This window comes from Nipponia nippon, unplaced genomic scaffold, assembly GCF_047370975.1.
Source record: "Nipponia nippon isolate SJK-2023a ecotype South Korea unplaced genomic scaffold, ASM4737097v1 scaffold_4, whole genome shotgun sequence".
NCBI classification, from domain to species: Eukaryota; Metazoa; Chordata; class Aves; order Pelecaniformes; family Threskiornithidae; genus Nipponia; species Nipponia nippon.
This window is the reverse complement of record NW_028262358.1, coordinates 115,631,943-115,649,321: the sequence shown is the minus strand read 5'-3', so window position 1 is coordinate 115,649,321 and position 17,379 is coordinate 115,631,943. Positions and strand designations below refer to the sequence as shown.

Here is a 17,379-nt window from a genome sequence, read left to right as displayed (position 1 = left end):
AGTTAGCCTTTTCCACACAGGGGCAGGTGAGAGGAAAGTGAGGAACTAACAGGTTTCCAAGGTGCTCAGGTCAATGCGATGTTATAGACAAAAATCTGCATTAATGGGAAAAAAACGTATGCCATTGCGTTGCACGTGGAAGAGGCCCTAAGTAGCAGATTGCTTGGCTCTTTGAAGCCAACATTGGTACACCAGATGGTTGCTGTTGCACATTAGCAAGGAGATGTTCTGCACTTACATTACTTTGTATGCATTTTTATTTGATTTTTCGGATTTGCGCTTTACATTCACAGGGGAGGATTGGCAGTCACTTTATGAAATATTACAAGAAGCAGCCATAATCAGGGCTGGAATAATTTTAGTGATCTGCAAGTCCGTATTTCAACAGCTGGAAGAAACAAGAACTGTTATTTTGCAGCCTTGGGTTATTTTCTGGTAAGTTTTCTTTTGTAGCCACTTCAGAGAGCCACAACAGAGGTTACAACATTTACTAATCCTGTTAGCAGACCCTAGCACTTTCCAGTGTTGTGGTGCTGTCCTGAGTCCCACCGTCTGGTCTTTTCCCTTCAAGCAAGGTAGTTCTGGTGGTCACTGAAAGAGGTAGCTCCTGTGTCTGGTTACACCGTTTGGGAAGCAGCCAGGACAGCAGAGCCTTCAGGCGCTGTGGGAGACACACACACAGTGAAGTGAGGAGTGAGGCTGGAGCACACGGATGAACAGCTCTGGTTCTCCAAGGGCAGATGAAGCTATAGGGTAAACCCTAACAGTTTGGAGGATTTGGGCCCTTCAAAAGAATTTGGAATATGGCAGTGATTTGTGCCTTAGTGTTTGTTTCTAAAATTTTGGATCCATTTTCTTCCAAACTGGGGGTAGTCCAGTTGAAAATCTGTTGAAATAATATCTGGTTCCAAAACTGCCTGCTACAGCCCAACTCCAACATGCCCTGCTCTACTGCTGGCATCTTCTCCAGAGCTATGCCACCTGTGTTTGGCTTGGCGGGTAGCTCTCCTTCTTCCCTCTCTTATGGGCTCAAGATTAGACCAGGAGACTGCAAACCCTGCCTGTTCCCTAGTTCATGTCCCAGAACTTACAGTTCTCAGGTCTTGAAGGACAGGCTATGCACCGCTTGTGCCACAAAGCGTGGTGACCTCTCTAGGTGAGTAAGCAGGGCCTGGTGTTCTTACCAAATTCAGTTTACATGTGTCATCTTAGATCTGGATCAACAATCTGGACTGGTCCAGCAAGTACGTAGCCTTGGAGAATGGCTGAGCAGTGACCTGGAAAGGCTGAGAATGGTACACAGTGTATTTGTGTATTTTTTAAAGAATACATACATGCTGCACGTTAAGTGCTAATGTATTAAAGTATGAACTAAAGGTAATGTTACACAGTCCATATTCAAGGCACTTCAGATGCCAAAACCAGAGGCCCTAAATCCCTTAATAACATCAGGTCAGGAGTGCTTTGCAATGGCTCTTTTTCTGCTGAACACCTACCCTTCCTCTCCCTGCTTGTGCTGCTCTGTCCTCTGCAGGGGCTGCCAGGTGGTGTGTTGGTGGGAGGGCACGCTGCCACCAAACAGTGCACATACACCTGAGAAGAAGAACAAGTACCACTTGGTCCATATCAAATCCTGCTTTGCAGATCATCGTTTTGTCTTTTGTCCACCTTTTGCAGAAGTTACATCTGATTAGACTTAGGCTTGTCTGACCACTTGCATGCAGCACCTTCTAGCTGAACCTGCCTTGAATTTCAAATATGGTGTCAAAGAAGCCCTCGGGCAGTTTGGTAACTGAGAGGCTGAGACAGGAGAAGTTAAAACCTCACGAGCTGCAGTGAGGCTATGCATCAAAGCTAGACAGAAACTCAATCTAGTGCTAGATGCAGCTGCGCACTTAGGAAGCAGCGCAAGCCAGAATTGCATCATGTTCATTTCTAGCAAGTTCATGAGTTGAACTGCTTATGAAAGGCCAAGTCAAAAAATTATGTGGTTACTTAAGCTGCCCAGGCAGGGGTACTGCCATGGCTTGTAACAGTACATGTGCTAGAATCCATGCAACTGGGTGCACTAGAAGCAAAGCATCCTCAGGTGACTGTCCTGGGGTTTTCTTTGCTCTTCTTAGACCTGTTAGAGGGGCACAGAACCTCAAAAGTGTAAGACCAGACCCACATGCCTCTTCTTCCCTGCCCACTGGGCTGGCATCGGGGGAGATGGTTGACTGGCTGGGATGGGTGAGAGACAACAAAGCCGAACTTCATGTGGATATTATGGCATCTAACTTGACTTTTCTGTTCTAGACTTTCTGAGCTGAAGTGCTATGAATCCGATCCTATAAAAAGTCAGAAACGGCATATAAAAATCATATTTACATACCAAACTCTTGTTTACTCTAGCCAGTCCAATCTCAAGTCACTGAAACTGTGTTGCAGAGCAGATTTGAGAAGAGAACTAAATTAAAGCTGCACACCTGTCAGGCTACTTGGGTTGAATGCTGGCTAGGTCTTGAGTCTGCGAGGTGTTTAAATTGGCTATTTTTAAAATGGTCTTAAGAAGTGTAGAGGATAGGGTCCATGCATGGGAGGTGACCCTTTCACTTAATCTTACCTGTTCCGGTCGATGCGCCAGGGTCCTTACTGCTAGCCTTTTAAAATGAGAAGGGTGTCTCACCCTGGGGCTAACAGCTACTGGACAGAACTTTGCAACATACTCGCTGCCGTTAATCTCACACCTATTTGAAAGAACAGGTCAACAGATCTAGAAGAAATTAGGGCTTCGCTGATGAGCGCATTGATCATTCAATAACTACTTGCCCATCCACGGTGATGTTCCATCTCGGGGTGCTGTTGAAGTCCAAAGACCTGGTTACCCAGCAGTTTTCCAGGTATAACTCAGTGTCGGGGCTCTCGTCTTTCAGCTCCACCTCAAGAAACACAGGCTCCACAGGTCGCTTGAGTATTGCCATGTTAGGCTTGTAGAATTCCATGAAAGATTCATCTCGAGAAAAAGTCAGGGGATTTTGTTGTTGTTTAATTTTATTTAAATTAGAACATATTTGGAAATTTTCTGATTTTCGTAGGAGGAGACTTACCTTTGGACACTCTTGAAACTACATTCAAGGCTTGTCTTACCCTTCTGTATACTGCAGAAAAGGAAATGTTAGTGAGGTTCTTTAGTAGGAAGCAGGGCATGTCTTAACAAGCAAACTTACAAATGAAAGAGTCACAGAAGTTGAAAAATGGAGGAAGAGAATTGCCTACCTGCAGTATTTGATCTTGGTACCATCGTACCGGAGCCAAAGGGAGGTGATGTGGATGGATCACTAGCAAAGGCACCTAGCACTACGGTCTCTTTTGCTCGATAGTAGCACAAGACTGTTAGTCTGTAATAGGAGAAAGGGTAATTTTTGTGTTCACTTTTACTTTCCAGCAGCTGTACCAAAGTGAGCAGTGTCAGTGAGCAGCAGCTCCTACCTGTAGTCTGGATCTCTTGTGATTATCGGTATGCTCTGTCCTGGAAGAGTCTCTTTCTCATAAGAGATTTCATTTTCATAAATAATGTGATCACCTTCAAACTGTGCATATGGGAAGCTCATTAAAAATTGAATCTTCTCAGGAGCTGGGGCAGGGGAACAAAAGAGAAAATGCAGGAGAGACAGAGACTTTCAGCAGATGTATCTGCTCCGGCCGTGGGCTTACCCTTACTGAAGTACCACAGGTAGTGACGTGGAACTTGAAGAAGGCATGTCCTTCATTATACTCTCTAGGCTTGCAAGAGCTATCCCTTAGTTTGGTTTTACTCATATCAATGGCAGGAACTGTCTTCATTTGGGCAGATATCGTTATGGTACCATCTGGGTGGCATACTGAGAAAATCAGAGAGTTGATTATAAATTCAAAGAAAGAATCACAGATCTTTTTATTGGTTGATCAGTTGTATGACTTACTTACTTATAAATGCTGAAGAATGAAAACTGCACCTAACAGAGAACATCTCTAAGGTCTCCATAGTTCTCACTTTCCTTAGAGAAACATCAAACCTTGCTTTAATTTTCTGAAAGGACACTTCCTGTGAAGGAGGGGATGGAAGAGGTCTCCTGTTAAGGCATGTGATCCATGTGTACAAAGTTCTGCTCTTTAGTTTGTACTGCTGGAATACTAACAAGTCACACGTGTTAAGTCAGTGTGAAGACTCGAGCCTGATGCAATACGGGGGCAGAAGTTTTCTTGTATGAATTAATTGGTCGCTGTCACAGAGATAAATTTTGGCTGATTGTTGTAGAATAGTTCAAATGTTTATTACAGCATCAATTTTCCCCTGCCATGTCTTAACATTTCTACAAAATGCTCCTTTAAAAGAGCTTCTTTCATAAAAGCCATATTGAAATATTGTTTCTGGCTCAGTGCAGATGGGACATTTTGCCTCATCTTACTAAAAATACTGGGGAGTTTGTTTTTGAAGACTTGGTGCATATCTTTTAGAGACAACTTAGCACTGCAGATTACATAACACATGGCATTACCAGAAGTGTCCATGTCCCATACCTCTTGTCCTACTTGCACTGGCTTAGAGTCCTTCCCTCTGGAAGTTTTCCAATATGTGTAATACTACAGCACTATAAGCTGTGACAGTAGGCCTGTGGCTGTATGAGCAAACAGTCCTATGTGCTTTAAAGAAGGCTTTACTATACAGTTCATGTACCTCATAGATAACTCCCACAGCAAACAGAGGTATTTGCAAGATCAGGTGTGTAGAATTGGTAGCTGCAAGATACCCATTGGTAAGCGCAACATGCCGATTCAGGAGCTTGTTGCCAAGATACAGGTTCCAATACTGGTGCAAGCCAAAAGTAGGGATGGCTAGATACAGGTTTTCTTCATCACAGTAACCAACTGCTTCTGGTAGTTCTGCGGGAAGAAGGTGGGATGAAGAGTTAGCAACAAAGGAAGGTTTGAGTGATGATGTTTGGCCCAGGCAGGGATTTCTATCATGGGTAAATTTTGCACTGGCACCGCAGCAGCACCATTACGTGCATACTGGCATCAACGGCAGGGCTTTGGCTGTGTTGTGGATGTAGCAGCTCACAAGCGATGGGATTGGGAATCCTCGTGCTTCAGCAGTGGCCTGCCAGCCTGCTTCCAGGACTACTCCCCGTTTCAGTAAGGCAAGCTGAGCTATGTATGTACATCTATTTTTTTGGTCTGCCTTCTTTGGGTTGAAGCCAGAGCTATTTCAAAGATAAAATAGGACAGTGAGGAGACTCTGTCACCTTCATGGCGTCCAAAATCTAAGAAGTTTGAGAAAATACCAATCAGACCTCCTGACTGTTTCAGTAATCTGCTAAGTACATCACTTAGTGGATGATTTTCTCCTTACAGAAATGCTGTCTTTGGAGTTCACAGCAATTTATTTGAGTCAGTTGAGTTCTGCCCTGGACTCAGAGGCAGAATTGCATTTGAGGACAAACTGAAATTCATAGCAATGTCTGAAAGTTTTGCCAGTAGATGTATGTTCAAGTTATGAGGCATCTTGTTCACTGAGTTAGCAAGCCAACTTCTTCTACACACTAGTTTTTATTGCTCTCAGTGTCTTGAGGGCAGACTGTCTTGCCAGTATGCAGAAGACCTGCCATCAGAAAAGCAGCAAGTTGGCTATGTTACCAATAATGAGCTATTGAAGGGTGGGGTTTTCCCAAAAGCTCTCATCCTCAGTCTAATGCCGTTCTCACTGAATTCAATGAAAATCTGATCCATGCTGTTGATGCAAACCAGTTAATATCAGGGGAAAGCTTACCGATATCAGCAACCACACACTCCACCTCTGCCGAATGATAATAAAGTGTCATCTCCGGACCCACGCTCATAGTGTAGTTAATAAGGAGGGTATATTTTGTTTCATTTCTATTCACATACTGAAAGAGAGAGAAGTGTAAGGCTGCAGTAGCAATGGCTTCCAGCACAGACAGGCATGTATATGTTGAGCAGCACTAAATAGTTATTCCAACACCCTCCTCTCCCCTGCAAATAGCTCAGTCTCCAAAAACATCGCTTCAGTTGGCCTAAAACTATTCAGAAATCTGGACTGGATTCAACAGCTCTTTCAGCCAAACATAAATGTGGAGAATGTAGTGCCTGTTCAGAAAATGGAGGCAGATGTGAACACAGTGGTGTTTCCTCTGTAGCCCACTGGTGAAAGCTCATAGAGGGAGATCCGGGTCCAAATCCTTATTCTTCTTTACTCAGAGTGTGGGCTGAACCCTGGAGAGTAAGTAATCAGTAAAGCAGAAGGTGTGAGGAGATGCTATGAAAGATCCATCTCAATATCCTCCTCTACTTCACTAACAGTGCTCCCAAATCAAAACCTGCTGTTCAACCTGAAAGAAATACTTCTGAACATTTTTGGCTTGCTTTGATCCTTAATGCAATTTAACTGTGGTTTGACTGCAGCCTGAAAACTATTTGCGCAAGACCTGATCCTGTGCGTTCACAGTGTTGTTCCTTGTAACAGAAAATAGCATTGCAGCTCTGTGTGATTTGGTTGAAACAGTGGTAGAGGACTTGCAGTTATGCATCCTCCAACTGAAATGAGGGGTTGAATTCCCTCTGTGAGTTTATACTTTTAACAAATATTTAGATTACAAATGGTCTGAAGCTTAACAAAATTACATTTAGAATACCCTGAGCCTGCCTGTACATGCTCGCACGTTGCATGGCCTGTGCCAGTGATCAAATGGCTCTGCATAAACAGTAGGTTCAGGAATTACTGGATGTTGGTAACTGGTGTTTTCAGGATTGCAATAATTGATTTATTTTTCCAAGGAACTACTATTTCAAGGGACAGCATTTAATAGACCTTTGACAAACCTCTTCCTGCTGGGCGTGCGCTCGGACATTAGCCATGCTGACAGACACTAAAGGAAGTCATATTTCTTACCATCTAATCACACTTGATGCTGCATGTCTCCCAGAGACCTAGGGAGAGCAAGGTGGGGACATACAAGCCTCTATTCTTAATTCAGATGAGCTCAGATTCAGTGACACCTTTGTGATCAAGGAACAGTTATTGGTTAATAAAAGCCAGACTATGTTCTGAAAAGGGACTGCCCTACCTCCTCCACTCAGCTGCTGAAGTGACCTGCTATATCTTACCTCCTTTAGGACATACGGATCATCAAAAGAGACTTCCAGGATAAATCCTTTCGTTCTATTAGGAAAGAGAGTTTCATAAATCTTAAACCCGTGGTGCTGTGCTTCCCTCAGGGTAAATGGCACATTTCCTATTGCGATTGCCACCAGAGAGACATCGGGAAGAAAGTGTCCAAATGCAACATTAAATAGCCTTTCCTCTGGCAGAGTATCTGCAGGGAGAGAACATCAAATTACTGCTGATGTGGACGAAGTAACGAAGACGGTTGGGGTGGCCTCCCATTCAAGTTCCAGGAAACTTAGCCAACAGCCATCTCTTTAATGGCTCTGATTAATGAGTGTTTGTGTTCTAGTCAGATCTGAAATACCCTGAGTACATGAGAATTGCTTCAAGCTGCAGGAGATTAACAACAAATACATACAACTTGATAGAAAGTGGGTTCAGTAACTTTCTAGAGGTGCACTAAGATGTGCAATGACTTTCCTATAAAGAAATCTAGAATCTAGTTCAGCGACATAAAATATGGAAAACTATCATAATGTATGCTGAGGCTCCTGTTTTTTTCTATATCAGTTATCCAGACAGCTCCAAAGATGTTTAGTGTCTTAACGCATTGGAAAATACCATTAAAAAAACATTACTGCACCATTGGATGGCACAATGATCTCAATATGCTCCCAAGATAACAAATGCTGGCAGTCTGGGGGAGAAAATGCCATCAACGAGCGCTGTCCTCAGACAGTTCTCCCCAATCTGGTAATTGCACAACACATCTTTATTCTAGGGTCCCAGTGCTCATTGGAACAATCTGGATGTTAGTGTGAGAGAAATGTTTACATTCTTATCAGCAACTTATAATTTTCATTTCTTCCTATAATGACGGGTGATAAATGGTGCGTCCATTAAGGCTAAAGGTCTGGGATATTTTATACCTTGAATCTTGACTTTGGCTAGCAAATTGGAAGTGGGAGTTGAGAACATTCTAGTGAATGTAGGTGTGTGGCAGAGGTCAAATGGAGCAATGTATAACACAGGAAAAGTGAGAGATTGGTAAAAGTCAATGAGAGGAATGACTTACTGTTGGTAACAGTTGGTATTTGTGGCATGAAAGGTGTGGTGATGGATTTGATGACAGTATACTTTGTGGTTTGCCAATCTGCATCTGTCCACGTGTGCTCCAAAAACAAGTCAATGCTGTAAATGACCCCATATACACCACCAGATATGGAGCTCTAGGAGGTAAAATTTGTGATTAAGTCTTAATTCTCAATAGCTCAATAGAAGAATGACTGAATATGGTTAAAATTCTCACACTAGAAAGAGAAAATGGTATTCTAGTACAGTTTGGGATGGATTTTCCTAGGGGAGCTTGTTTGTTTGTCTACTTGGCCCATTTTTCTGGTCCATGTTTGGCTCCAATACTGCTGAGATTCTCAGTAAGGAAGTATCAGGTTTGGGGAGGGGTCCTCATTAAGTTTAGTAAGTAACCATATTTGCATTTGTTTTTTTACAATCCCTGGATTACCAGTCATGTCTCTCATTCTGTCCCAGTTCACTCTGAAAGTTTGTCAGTGCTTCCAACGGTTCTTCAGACCAAGCCTGTCTGGTGTTACAATACACAGAGTGATGTAAGTGTCTACTGATACAGAAAAAAGTGAACTTCTGAAGGGGATAAGTAAAAATCACTCCAATGTCATCTGCACAAATGGAACTGGTAAAGAGCCCTAAGTTTTCAAGGTCAGGTTGGATGGAATTTTGAGCAATCTGATCTAGTGAAAGATGTTCCTGCCCATGTCAGGGGGACTGGATTAGACGATCTTTAAAGGTCCCTTCTAACCCAAACCATTCTATTCTGTTCTACTGAACATTTCTTTCGACACTGCGTCTGTACCTATAAATTATGGATTGACAAGGAATATACTATGTCCACAGCAGATGGCTGCACCCAGACTAGATGCTGGGAACCTGTGCCATGCTAACTCATGCTGTCTGCATGGGAATTGTCTGGGAAATTACTCCCTGACCCAGGCCAGAATTTTACCAGGATTAGTTTCATAACGTAACATCATAGCTAACTGAACTCAGAAATCCCTTCACTCTTAATTTATTAGTATGTATTTTAGATTATTAACAAAAGACAGTCTCTTGCTTCTATCATGTTTTGTAATCATAGATACTTAATTTCTGAGTAAGTGCTTTCAAAACACAGAAAAGGAGCATCTAGCTCTTCAAATATTTCTTATATCTGAGGATTTTAAGCACCAATCAGTCACTATTTGGAATGATGTGGAATGATCATGATTTAGAAACATCTTTCATGGTGCAGGCCCTCAAATGTGTCAGTGTGTGACAGGTTCATACTAACCTTTAGCTTGCCTCCTTCTGCTCCAATAGGGACAGTTACTCTGATGTGTGTCTCATTGTGCTCCAGTAAGTAGTTCTTCTCCTCCGGACTTACTACGACTCGATCATCAACTCCCATTAAAATGTTTTTAGATAGAAAGGTAGATTCTTGAACCACTAATGTGGGGATAACACTTGGCACAGTCCATGTTAGCGTAGTATCAGTGAAACTGATGCCATCTGTTGAGTTAGATAGACAGTCCCAGAAGACCGGGTAATTGGTGTTACCAGTCAATCTTCACTCTGCAACGACTGTCTTTCCCTGAATCCTTTTCACCAGGGTACCTTTACAGCTTTCACTAATGAAACACCTTGTAGGATATTAGCCAACTGATGGCTATTTTGCCACAGAAACCCTGGTGCTCGAAGTAGACTTGAATTACCAGTTTCAGGTGACTAATTAATTTATTCAGAAGAACTGACAGTCATGCTCCCAGCTACCTGCTCTGTTGTCCTTCTCGTCCCAGGAGTTTTGCCTTACTGGCAAAAGGAATAGGGCACAAAACCACCTGTTTGGATCTTCTCCTTGAAATATTGGCTTCAAGATCATGACAACTTAAAACCTCCTGCTTCCCCATCAGTTGTTCACATTAACACCGTTCTGTGAGAGACAGAAGGTGCAGCCACCACTGTTCTGCAAAAAGCCAGGCAAGTTCTGCCTCTCCAGAGAAAAGGACAAGGTAAGTCCCAAGGATGCAGAGTTGCATCCCCTGTGTGGACTTAGAATAATAGAATCATAGAATCATTAAGGTTGGAAAAGACCCTTAAGATCATCGAGTCCAACCGTTAACCTAACACTGCCAAGTCTACCACTAAACCATGTCTTTAAGCAACACATCTACCCGTCCTTTAAATGCCTCCAGGGATGGAGACTCAACCACTTCCCTGGGCAGCCTGTTAAATGACTAGACTTATATGACAGGGGAGAGCCAAGGCGATGGCATTAGCCCAGGGGAGGCTCCCTGGCCCTTCTGCAGCAGTTGTTTTACTTGTCTCCAGTTCCCTGCATCTAACGTGGGGGTTTGAGAAACGAGAGACAAGGCATGACACTGGACTGGGAACACAAGTAATGTAGCATCACAGCAGGGAACATGTTTGTCCGGGACTAAAGCCATGGACTTTTGGCTCATGTTACTCTGAGGGCAGCTTGTAAACCTCTTGTCTTGCAGAGTAGGTCACAGGAACATGGGGAGACTGTGTTTTCTACTAGCTCCTTAGGTGGTTATTTTTGGTGAAAAAGGAAGAAATCCTTACCAACAGGACAGGAGACAGTCGTGTCGATCAGCAAAAGCAGCCACCGCTGCCTGTACATGGAAGTAGAAGTGACCATGTTCATATTTACACCACTGACCTGTTGGGATGCAGGCAGAAAAAGAGAACTGATGTTCTAGAGAGGCAGTGGAAACAGCACAGTTTTGTGTCCATTTGAGAGCAACAACTCACCACGCTGATGTCAGACTCGTTGCTGTGATACGGTGCACGGAGGTACACTCGGGACAGCGTATTATTGAAGCTGTAGCCCAGTTTTGTTGCATCGCTTACCGTTATTCTCTTTCTCCCTGATGGAGAAACAAACATCAGTTGCCATAGCTGGTATGCAACATTTTGAGTCTGTAAGAGAGAGATGAGCTGCATCAGATCTAAGTCTATCAAAGTCTCTTAAAAAACTATGATATTGTAGCACCTATTTTCCTGTTAGAAGCTGGAGTAACTGAAGTGACACTGGACACTACTAGTTCACCCCAGAGAAGAAATACCCTTGATATATATATAAAAATAAGGAATTCTATAGCTCTTTAAGGCATCTTTAGAGATAGATAGTCTTATAGCAGCCCTGGAAGAAACTTAGACTGGTGGCCTTGAACAAATCCCCTTGGACAAAATGTCTGTGCTGTTAATAAAATGATTGCCTTCATGTCTGTCCATTGTCCATGAGCAGTCCAGAGGCCAAATGACAGGCTACCTTTTATAGTATGTAGCCATACTGCGTCAAAGATAAGAAGAGAGGAATGTCTGTACTGGTCTAGAACAGAGTCTCCTGAAATGCTAACCATGTGGGAGGATAGTCAAAAGGAAAAATGGGCATAAGGAGCAAGTAAGACATGAGAAAAATAGGACAAGCGTATATATTTCCCCTTAATACTTTCCAGCCTCAAATAATTTTCAGTGCAGGGACTCCTGAGCTATCTGTAGCTTCTCTCTATTTTGCGTGTCTTATTGGATTTCTCTTCAGTCAACTTTTCCAGACTCTCCTTGAGATCAAGCAAGCTTTTAGCAGCCATAACATCTTTTGGCAAGGAGTTTGACAGATTCACTACCCATTGTGTGAAGAACCACCTACCCTTGTTTGTCTTGAACTCAGTTTCCACTAATGTAACAAGCATATGGCTCTGTTCTCCCACCTAAATGTCTTTTTGTAGTCTAGAGCTGTAAGAAAACTTGAGAGGTTTTTCAACACTTGATGGCGTCTTTGCCATCTCCCTTTTTTCGACAGAGATGGAGCTATGCCCCAAGAATGACTCATGAGACTAGTGAGAAGAGGCAGGCTAGGAACTGTTAGGAAAGAGTCCCCTTCATACCTCTGGCAGTGCTGACATCCATGCTACGGTGTAGTCATTTGAAACTGCAGGAACATCAGTCTTCACTGACACCTGGGGACACAGAGGAGATCCTTTGGGAGCAAACAAATCTTCAGCATCATTACAGGGATGGGGAGCAGAGAGAGGGCTTTCAGATTTCTTCTCCAGTGTCTGTCAGGATTTAGCAATTTACATTCACTGGAGGTGATTAAAGTGTTTCCAAAGAGGTTCTTGATGGTGGTAATTTCTGTGGCTTTAAAATGAAAGTTAAAGCCATGGCATTTATCGGGGTGCATGTACAGCAGAGGCAATACTTTGTGTATAACCAGGTAAATCAAAAGTCCTGTTTCATATCTGGTAAGCGGTAAACTAGATCCCACTCTGGAGACTTTCAGGGGCATCTGGGTCTCGCCACCAGAGGTATAGGGAAGCAGGCTGTTGGCTTTAACAGGACTGGTTCTCTCTTCCCATGCAGGCTGAACACCTGAAAATGCTGGATCCCCAATACCTAAGGTAGGTGCTATGGTGTAAATCTTGCCAGCATGTGCTGCAGAGTGAGGCGAGTTCTGGACACTGAGTTGGGAGTCAGTGTTTGCCTCAGACATCTGTACCATGGTTTAAGTGTGTTGCAGCACCCAGATGTGACTGTACAGCCTTAAGTCCTAACAGGAGAAATATGCTTTCTTCGTCCTGCCTATAGTAGGTGCATACAAAAGGCAGTGAAGTTTGTTTTGTTCAGTGCCTTATTCCTACCTTGGTGTGTAGGTGCTGGTAGCAGGCTGGACAGCCAAACCGTACCACCCAGCAGGAGGCAGGTTCTGGCTCATGATGATGTCCTGTGAGTTATGTGATGCAGCAGGGACGCAGCTCTGCAAACTCTAGGTTTTATTATTTCAGTATAAGGATGACATTCTCACAGATGCTGCAGCACTTTATAACATAAAGGTACTCTCGTGAGCTAAACAGGTTGGCCTGCCTGTCTGCTGATTTGCTTGCAGTGGCTTGACTTACATCATCTGTACAGTTAACAGAATTTCACTGCATTCAAAATACCTATGACATGTAAATGTGTTACTAATAAGCATCTGCAATTACCCCCTCTGCTGAATATCAGCAGGTCACTATTACGCTTGGTACATAGTGTAAAATCAGCTTCTGACAGGAATTTGTGGAGGTGGTTGTGCCTGGCAGGGAGCTTGGATGTAGCTTCACCTTCAGTGGGAAAGCTTTTACCTCCATGTAGTTTTCTTCACACACAATTTCTCTTGAAGCCCAGGAAGAATAGGAGCAGTACATAGGGTAGGTGTAGGTCACAGCTGCCCTCATGCTGGAAAATGAGGAGACCTTGATGTTCACAGTCAGTGAAAACAGCTCATCTGCCTGAGAAGAAAAACAGGCAATTCAGCAGATAGTGTGGAAAGTCCCAGGAGTGGCTGCATGGGACCATCCAGCCCAGTGTCCTGTTTCTGAGAGTACTTTATAATGATGAGAACAGGTTGAGAGCTGTAGTGAGAGTTCCTCCAACATACCAACCCATCTTGAGTGGTTTGTGTGCAGGGGCTTTCTGAGCCGGAGACATTGCCTCAGTACTTACAGCCTTTGCCTCAGATCACACCTCAGCACTATTCTTGCCACAGTATTAAGGAGCAGCTAGTCAGGGGACGAGCTGACCTGCCTCACCATGTGGTTTGTGTTCCTCCCATTCATGACTGCTATGTGCCTCCTCATGGAGAGAAAGTACTGGATCTTTTAGTTTGGTGTAGGTAGTTCAGATCTATCTTACAAATGCTGTTTAGTGTCTGTCTTGACTAGCTTCAATAAGACTAGCTTTTGGTCCTTCACCTCTTCAGGAGCCACACATGAAGCCATGGACTGTGCTTCTGTCTGATATGGATGTGTATTTTTCTACAGAGAAAGGCAAAACCTTTCCAGAGAAATTTCCAGTCTGGAAATCTTGGTCGTTGCACAGCACACTGTACACCCCCTGTTCTTGTTAGCATAACCTCTGCCCGTAAAGTTTTACCTTATTTTTTCTGTGGGGCTTCCAGGACCAACCAGACTAAACATGGACAAGCAATGAAGTTTCTACTCTGATATGTTCTGTTTCTAGGTACATTTCATCTCAGCTAACATTTAGAAATTAGAAATCCAGGCTACACTTTTACACATATTTTAGGAAGGGGTGAATCACCTTCCGGAGATGCCTGTTTCTCTCCATTGACTATTGTGGAAGCGTAAACAACTAGTTTAGACTAGACATTATCTTTTAGATGGCTAAAGTTACGTGAGACAAATCTGGGTCTAATAGATGTGTGTGATCTACGTTCCTAGGCATGTGTTAACAGGCACATTACCACACAAATTAAGCCAGAAAATGATCTGCCAGGATCACACTGCAAATGTTGCTTTTTCAAGCAGATGCCTACTTCTTTCCAGAGAGGGTTTCAAGAAACTCTCTGGCAAATCAGCAGCTACAAGCATATGCTTGAGAACTGGCAGCTAGTCAGCAGCATTAGGCTAAGTGTCATTTCATGGAGAGAGGAAATCCCATGTCAGTCACACTGAACAAACTGCATACTGGAGAGCCTTTGCCTATTCATTTCTACACACCATCGACACTAACTCCTTGAGTTCACTATTTCTTGAGTTCTCAAAACATGCCATTAGGATGCCGTATAATATCTCAATCTTGTCTTTTTGGAGAGGATGTACTGTCTGAGTTGTTTCAAAGCCCGTCTCTGGGTCTTACCTCGTTGACCACATGACAGCCAAGCACTGATGCACGGAAGACGGGGTTGCCCCACACGTCTTCTGACAGGACATAGCCACAGCGAGATGCTAGTTTCTCATCCAGCAGAACAGGGCCAGCATAAGGATCTACAGAAAAAGGGAATGATGTGTGGGATGGAAAGCTCAGGGTAAGTCATGGGGCAGAGGGCTGCCACCTCACGCAGCTCTCCTCTGAAAAGAGGTCCAGCTGGGTTGGGTGCTCTCCAGTGATGCGTGCTGTTAAGGAGCTGGCAAAGCTGTGCTGGTATGTGTTAGAGTGCATAAGAGAGTCTGGCATGTCTCAAGCTCACCCACATTATGTTCACTTTAATGCCCGTTTCTTTCTGTCCAGAGGCTTGTGCCACAGCCACCTTGAAGTACTATTGTGGAGAGTTTCTCTGACGCACCACATATATTTTTTCCTCCCTGATTTTACTCTCCAGAAAAGAGTTATGGGCTGTTAAGCCCATCCATTTCTAAAAATCCTTGAGTCGTGATAATCTGCTGCTCACTCTGGTCAAAGAGTCAAAGACTGCAGTCACGGACCTGTTTTGGATGGGCAGTTCTACAAATTGGTCAGGTTTGCTGCTCATCTCTGCTTGGCAAGGTGCTGTGTGCTGTTAAACCTGTGGGGGAGCCACATTACAGGCACTGTGGGAGCTGGTTGCGCTCAGCTCTTGATGCTGGTAGAGTTAATAACATCATATTTTGTTAATCATCTGCCCTCTGATTAAGGAACTATTTTAGTCTTGGGTTAGACACAAGAATCTGTACAAACAGATAGGGTTTAACTAGCTGCCATTGTAATTTCTAGATTTGTCTGTCATCTTTATATGTTGAACAGTACTAATAACTGCTGTTTCAGTAGATATGTTCTTGCAGCCAGGATAGACTAAGGAGATAAGTGAGAAGAATTTTGGAAGAGGGAATAACTTTTATGAGACCAACTGATAGAGCTGGAAGAAACAAACAACCTTTTTGTGCCTGAGGGCTGGTCTGTTTTTTCCAGCGATATCAGTTGCTCTCATAAATGCTATCACTTCTCCCCACACCCTTGCTGTACTTGACTTTTTCAATTCTGCCTCCAAATCAATTGAAAAAACCCAAAACCCAGAAAAAAATGAACTGATCTCAACAGAAAAAAATCTGGTTTGGGGTGAAATCACATACTTTTTTCAATCTGATGTGAACATTTTCTGGTTTTCATTTTGGTTAAGTAGACTTTTGTTTTCCTCAGCAAAATGAAAACCTTTTGTTCAATCTGAAATAGGGTATTTAACTGCCACTGTGGTGTTAAATAAAAAGGAAATAAAAAAAAAATCCTTTAATTGCTGCAGCACTCACTCAGCACTCGTTGAGAGTGTGTTTTCTGGGTATTTCCCAGCCTACACTGCCGTTGTCATTTCTGCTGTCCAGGACATATCCAAGCTGCAATGTCGCCTTTGTTTTCCTTGCTAGACATGTGTAAGGGCTCAGCAGAAGAAAGAATGAAAGCCGAATGTCAGTCCTTCCTCCTGAGACCATCCTTTCTCCTTTCCCCAACATGTTAGCTGTAAGGGGCAAAGGGGACTGTGACTGTAGACTCAAGCTTTACTCATCTGTAGGGATATTGGTCAAATTGAGGTGCGAGAGGCCAGGTCTAGGTGGCAAGGATGTTTTGCAAGTTCTTTGGGGTCAGTTACCAATTATCGCGTCGGTGGCAGCAGCATCCAGATCACAGACACCGTGATCACTTAGGTGATACCCCAGCCTTCCTCATACTCAGGGCTGCCACTTGTGACTCACCATTTATTTCCAGCTGGAAGAACTTTCCCTGGAGCAAGAGTTTATTCAGTTTCATCCAAAAAATCCTGGAGTGGCAACTGCTTTCTACAAAACCTGGTGGGAGCACATATAGAGCAGATGAGCCAGTGAGACTGGAGGGCAGAGAAGAGGCACATCTTGTTACAAGCGAAATAACCAAGTTCTCATCCTTGCCTCTCCCCACAATCCTTTTATGATGTTTCACCAACCTGGGGGAGCCATCTGCCTTCCTTGTCCCAGCCAGAACAGCAAGAAAAGCAGCCAGATCCTGCAGTATAAGTACATGAACAAATGCCGGGGTGAACAGAGAAAAAAACCATCACAATGGAACAAGGCAGCAACCAAAGTCTCATTACCTGCATAGCAAGTAACCCACAGCCTCCATCTGTCTCCAGAGACCTGTGCATGGGCAGCAAAGTCCTCCTCCCTTTGAAGTAAAGCTGACCCAGCTGTGGAGAAGGAACTTGGCCAGACACAGGAGGAAAGGTATAGCTGACCTTTTGCAACAGAGCTTGTGCTGTCTTCTCCAAACCTTGTGTGCGAATCAGGAGAGGCTGGTGGCTTCTGTCGTGGAGGGACGCCTGGGCTGAATCCTGCAGTGCCCTCCAACGTTATCTGAGCTCCTGGCAGTGGGAGGCAGCCTCCTTCTCGCTGGGAGGGCAGAGCACCCTTCTGCCAGGT

At 43.7% G+C, this 17,379-nt stretch overlaps 1 protein-coding gene across 1 annotated transcript; it reads right to left on the bottom strand.

The window, feature by feature from the left end:
• Positions 1-353: 353 nt before the first annotated feature.
• Positions 354-17,368, bottom strand: LOC104011907 (uncharacterized). The gene is made up of 23 exons (XM_087775607.1): positions 17,055-17,368; positions 16,908-16,966; positions 16,681-16,773; positions 14,876-15,003; positions 13,360-13,506; positions 12,127-12,198; positions 10,991-11,158; positions 10,802-10,898; positions 9,510-9,727; positions 8,223-8,376; positions 7,147-7,355; positions 5,792-5,909; positions 4,700-4,905; positions 3,949-4,066; positions 3,697-3,863; positions 3,472-3,572; positions 3,259-3,380; positions 3,090-3,140; positions 2,812-2,995; positions 2,606-2,729; positions 1,497-1,593; positions 1,185-1,286; positions 354-661 (listed from the first exon to the last, which is right to left on the bottom strand). Exons 1-22 carry the CDS (start codon positions 17,081-17,083, stop codon positions 1,204-1,206), a joined length of 2,745 nt encoding a protein of 914 aa, XP_087631733.1. The 5' UTR covers positions 17,084-17,368; the 3' UTR covers positions 354-661; positions 1,185-1,203.
• Between the last annotated feature and the right edge of the window lie 11 nt (positions 17,369-17,379).